Source organism: Colletotrichum jinshuiense, chromosome 1, assembly GCF_051148585.1.
Source record: "Colletotrichum jinshuiense chromosome 1, complete sequence".
NCBI classification, from domain to species: Eukaryota; Fungi; Ascomycota; class Sordariomycetes; order Glomerellales; family Glomerellaceae; genus Colletotrichum; species Colletotrichum jinshuiense.
In genome coordinates, this window is record NC_139302.1 from 4,881,199 (window position 1) to 4,886,998 (window position 5,800).

The 5,800-nt window shown below is 53.5% G+C and overlaps 1 protein-coding gene across 1 annotated transcript; it reads right to left on the minus strand.

The window, feature by feature from the left end:
• Positions 1-1,226: 1,226 nt before the first annotated feature.
• On the minus strand, positions 1,227-2,498 carry EsH8_I_001270 (C2H2-type zinc finger protein; the record flags this gene model as incomplete). Its single annotated transcript, XM_083268683.1, has 3 exons — positions 1,227-1,354; positions 1,427-1,878; positions 1,969-2,498. 3 exons carry the CDS (start codon positions 2,496-2,498, stop codon positions 1,227-1,229), a joined length of 1,110 nt encoding a protein of 369 aa, XP_083119121.1.
• Between the last annotated feature and the right edge of the window lie 3,302 nt (positions 2,499-5,800).

A 5,800-nucleotide genomic window follows, 5' to 3' on the forward strand; every position in this document is an offset into this window, starting at 1 on the left:
TACACTACTATTATATTATACTAACGCGGGCAATATATACGCTTCCGCACCCAGTGATATTCAGTCAATCCGTGACTGTCCCATATCCCGCCACACGCCATTTCCTCTCTCCGCGCAAACCCTATGCTACCAAACTCACACCCCCGTGAGCAAAATGTAGTGGTGGCAGTAGAACACAAAGGCCACAGAAACCCAAACGATGCAGACTAAAAATACTCGAGAGCATTTTGTAGCGTGATGGGTATAATCATCGTGTGTGTGAAACTAATAGTACAGGTCGCCCTTCCAGTTCTGTCTCTCAAGACGTGGAATGGGTCGAGTTGAGTTTTGCGAGGCGTACCACCGAGGCATCAACCCCTAGTTCGTCATCTAAAGCCTGCCCCCCAATAGTGAGCAACAGAAATGCCTGTACGGGAAATTGACAGGATGTGCGCGCAACAAAGATAATACGCAAAAACAAAACAAATAAAAAGGCAAGAAAAAAACAACCAGAAAACCAGAACCCAATATCCTTTCAACGCCGAGGGTGAGGGTATCGCCAGATCCTTCATGACCACTTGGAGATCTTCTGCCTCTTTCGAACACTGACACCCAAATGGCGCAAAAACGTGATTGGTCCAGCCACCAACCTGTCCCTTCCCGGAAAGTGAGTGGGCGCGGTGTGGGGTGAGCGATCGACAATGAAATGAATCTTGCTTCGCCCGTGTCAACCTCCTTTGCCGTCTTCTGTCCCCCCTTTCCTCGCCGCGCCTCCTTGAACCGTGGGACGCCATCTCTGCCGCATTTTCTCAAAGTCGACAGACCCCAACATGCCGCATGTAAAACAAAAAAGTTGTCCAACATATCATAAGACACCTTTTATGACAACCCGCCCGCCAGTTCCTGTGCCGCCGCCCGACTTTTGTCTTTGTGTCTTTCGCTCTGGATATATGGATATTAAAACGAGGGTAGAGAATGGTATCATATATGAAACCCAAATGAACAATGTGTGAATCGACCAAAAAAAAGAGAGATATGGAAACCCGTTGTCGTGCCACTCGACGAGATGCAGGATGTATGGGTGGTGTCGAGAGTGGATATTGGATGATGATCATGACTCGACCCGGAAAATTCGTGATCTCGTACTAGTCCTGCTCACTGCGGACTGTACTGAAGATCTCGAACCGCGTTGCAGATATTTCGAAATTTGACGAGCGAGCAAATGTTGTCAAGTTGGCGCAATAAGTCTAATCAGAGTGGTGATCCTCCGACCCAGCCTCGGATCTGGCGTCGCCCTTGTGCACCTTCTTATGCCGTCGAAGGTTGGAAACAACGGAAAAGTGTCGGCCACACCCCTCAACTTCGCAAGCAAAAGCTGCAGTTGTGTTAGCATTCATGATATGGACGGCCAAAATGTACAAGGCTTCTGTTAGGGGTAACCACATACGTTTCTCGCCAGTGTGGCTGTACATGTGCGTCTGAAGGGATGATGGTCGGGTGAATCGTTTGTCGCAAACCTTGCACTTGTGCTTCTTCTGTGTGCTCGAAGACACCTTGGAGCTGAACTGGCCCATCATGGACTGAGGAGCCGGCGGAATCTGAGGTGCCATGAGGCCATGCGGCCGGGGCAAAGTCCGGGAGGTGACAGACTCGATATCGGATCCAGCGGTGGAATAATCACTGACAGAGTCGGCGCCGTAGTAGTTGCCAAATCCTGAAGCGGAGGAGACGGATGAGCTAGTGGAATGCGTCGAAGGGAAGCCGTAGGAGTCGCCTGAACCCCTATCGCTCCGGGCGCCGTAGATGTTGCGAGGAGTCTCCTGGCTCATTGCGAGCATGCCATGGCTTGCGTCGAGAGCATCAGCGAAACTCCTTCGTTCGTCGTGGTGGTGAAGTCCTCTGTTGTTAAAGTCAATCATTGAGTTGCGCTGCGGCCGGGCCAGGACAAGAGGGTCCGAAACGTCGACCAAGGAGGTTGAGGGTACTGACGAGTGAGAGAATCTCCGAGAGTGTTCGGGTTCCGGGGCAAGAGCAAAGGTAGAGCGCATGGGTGCAGGTGCGTAGCCCATGGTCTCGTAAGGAGTTGGTGATGCCGTGTATGAACCGTTTACGGGGGAAGGCGCCGTCGCGTAAGGGGCATCACCGTAGGCAGGTGCTGAAGTGGCAGCCATGCGATTGATGCTGAGGAGATCTTGGGGAACAGTGAGTAAGTCCGTCCTTGGCAGAGGGTCTGCCATGGGGAGACTACCTGCTGAGGCTGCCGTCACTGGGATCTGGCCATAGGAACCCATAGACGAGGCATTGCTGCTGGTGCTAGTCCTGGCAGTGTGTGACCGGTCTAGACTCAAACCTGAGCCTAGGTTATGGCCGGCGTACAGGCCTTGAGGGGCTTGGGGCGACGAGGTGTGCGCCCAAGGGTTTGAGAACTGGGGAGAAGCGGAAGAGGTTGCGTAGGAAGACATATGGTCGAAGTTCAAGGGCGGCCCGAATCGTTGTTGAGAGTCTAATGTCATGGTCATGGTCGTTGGTGGTAAGTTTGGATGACGAATTTGGCCGTCAAGAAGGGTTTGGTGATATAGCGTATGTTGATCAGATGCGAGTGTACGACTTAAAAGAATAGCCAAGTCGTGCCACGGATCAAATAGAACTGGATGATCCCGTGGGAGATGGGAGGTTGAAGATGGGGGATCAGCGAGGTTTAAGTGTGTGCCTGTGGACTACTGACACACGACTATTTGAACCAGTCGAGAGCTGAGACCAATCGTTTGGGCTGACCAGGCAAGAGTCGTGTGAAGCTTGTTGCACAGTGGTCAGCGGGACATGGGAGGAGTGTGGAGACCCCTTCTCTGCAGACAGCTGTGACGACTCCGACTCAGAGTGATCGACAGCGCCAATATCCCGTGGGAAAGAGACCGAGGCGGACAGGGTTGGGGGCGATTAGGTAGGGTAGCAGGCTGGTTCAGATTGAGACCAGGGTCAGGATGAGGAGGAGGAACCCAGAAGAGGGACGACCAGGTGGTAGACCAGCGAGAGCGGAGCGGATGCGCGGTAGTGCGTAGCGTGGTGTAAAGAGATGGTGGCCCAATTTTTGACAAAACGACCAGGAGAAAGGAGACCTGGAGTACGCCAGGGACGTGTCGAAATGGGAGAGGGATCTGCGGTGTCGAGGACAATTTGGCGAAAAGTATCGAGGTCAATTGGGAACCGTGACAGGGGCCCCAGGTGTCCAGCAGTGCAGCGTAAAAGTGCGGACGGCTCGTAGGTTAGCCGGAAGGACGACTGATGTGATTTTTTTTCGTTCCCTTTTTCTACAACTCCCAAAGGTGGGGATTTGGTGTTGCTTCTCTTTGGTCTGCGGGGAGGGATTTGCTTCTTCTTCCTCTTTTTTAGTTTTTAGTTTTTGTGCTGATGCGATTTCTTGTGAAGATACGACGAAGCACAGGGCAAATAGAAACGGCGAAGCGCGTCTAAGGACGTTTGATGTGATGCGTGGTGCGAGTTGAGGTTGGATGATGGAGCTGATGATCTCTGATGATGAGCGTTCAGAAAATTGGGTCAAGTGTTAAGCTCGCGAAAATGAATGGGGGAGGCGAGGGAACAACGCTTTTACATCTTTGGCGGTTCCGGGTCAGGAAGGAGAGACAGAGATGAAGCTATGATGTCGATTTACTTGGTGTTAAAGTACGCTGAGTGGAGCGATGAGAGAAGGGTGGGGTGTGAGATATGTGAGTACGGAGGCGTGCGATGGGTAAAGAGAGGGAAGAGAAGGTTCAGGGTAGGGTAGGGTCGCGTTAGCATGGATCAGATGGGGGTTCGAATTTTGAAAGGGGGAGGGGGAGGGGGTGCAGGGACCAGGTAATGCGGACATGGCTGTCCTAAGCCAGGGAAGAGAAAGTGCAGACAGGCTCGGAGGAGAGGAGAAGGAGGGAGCGCAGCGACTGGAAAAAAAAAAAAACCCCGGCTTGTACAGCCAAGGTCGTGCCTGCGCACCGCGGGTACCAAGACACCTGGGATGGACTACTAGCAAAAAGCACGGCTGCCAACACCTCAACCACGTCCCAGGTCAAGTACACCAGTACGGTAGGGGTACCTGGGAGGGGCCAGCGAGGGGCGGGCAGTCACTGGCACTGGCACTGGCACTGGCTACACCAGCAAAGGCAAGGCTCAAATCCACAAGGTACCGGTATCTGTCTCTCCCGCTCGCCATCGACTCTAGTGCAATGCTACAGGGAGGAGCTCAGTTCTTCCCTCTCGCCAATCCGAGCGGGTAGGCAGGCCGCTAAGGCCAGGGTAACGTAGGATAGGGCACATCGCGGGCATGCATATACGTATTGCGCCTCCCTCGGGTTAAGAAGAAGCCAAAGAGAAACGCCACCGATGATGGGCTGGCGAGGGCACAGAGCGGGGGGCGCACTTGTTGGTGTGCAGACTCCTTTCTCGCGCATCCGCCATGTTTGTATCGGTCTGAAGGTGAGATGGGGTGTGCGTTGTTGTCTGCCGACGTATTGAGGAAGTAAACGTCTTGTTCATAGGCGGACTCACCCGATGTCCAAGCCGAGAGTTAATCAATCGCCAATGCCTGTAGATGGGATATGCAGGGTCTCGAAAAGACATCCAACTCCTTCCCCCCTAACCAACTACGCCATGCCAGATCCGTAGCCAGCACCATATCCAAATTCAGACTTTGCAAGGCTTGACTCGGAACGGCGCTTCCTTGCCACAAGCCTCTATCGGCTGAGATGGATATCGATACATCTGAGAGTGGGATGGCTCCGAGGGGCCGGGGGGCCTATGTGCTCCCTTTTTATTTTATTATTTTATTATTTTATTCTGTAGTACCCTTGAGCCTGAACCCTATGACAGCATGTAGTACCGGCTCGAGAAAGGAAGAATGGATGTGAACGTCCCAGTGCGTGTGATGGCATTGCATCTCTGCGCTCGGAAAGGGTCAAGTCGCCGTGAAAGTAAAAACAGTGGAGGACAGATTTGTCTGAGTAGTGAAATTTGCCGACATGTATCCGTAACTCGGTAGAGAGAAGAGCAGTAGCAGCAGCGTATTGCCACCGGCCAGTGTGGACAGTCACACGGTTGGCTTGACTCTCCTCTCGGTGGCTTCAGGCAGTAGGTACAAGAGGGAGTGGAAGTGAGAGAGAGAGAGGGCAGGAGTCACCTCCCCAGTGATTTGAATCCTAGGCGCACATGTCCCCTCGTCTCGTCTCTCGCCCTCTTTCTGGCGCCGCGCTCGATCGCTCCATGGCGCCCACCTTTTGGCATCCAAACGAAGTCAACGGCATCCTTGCGGGAACGAAGAGACAAGGGCGGGCTTGGAAGGTACCGTGAGTAGTGTGGGCGTCTGAAAGAGCAAAAAGGTAGGGTGCGCCTTGGAGAAGGAGCAAGAATCAGATAAGTGGACCGGAGGACGGTATACGCTCGAGTACCGAATACCCTCTTTTCTGTTTGCTTCTCACCCCGTCATCGCCCACTGCGAAGAAATAAGCAACCGCACGCACACTGATGTCGATGAGGACGCCAAGGAAGTACTTCCCCTCGACGGGGGGCTATGGACAAAGAGCAAGGGCCATGACAGGAGGGTGGTGGACAGGGCGTCTGAGAGGAAGGGTGAGGCGGCGTGTGCTTAGCTAAAAGTGGGGACCGAGGCGTCTTTCGGCGGCACCACTGACGTAAGGCACGTTGCTGTATTGATGCGTTTCGAGCAGGGGTGTGCAAGATTGAAACATCCTCCACAGTGTCCACCCGCAACCTGCTGTCGTCAACTGGCAGGGGAAAGGAGAGGGGCCTGTTGGGGTTGGGCCCTTGGTGT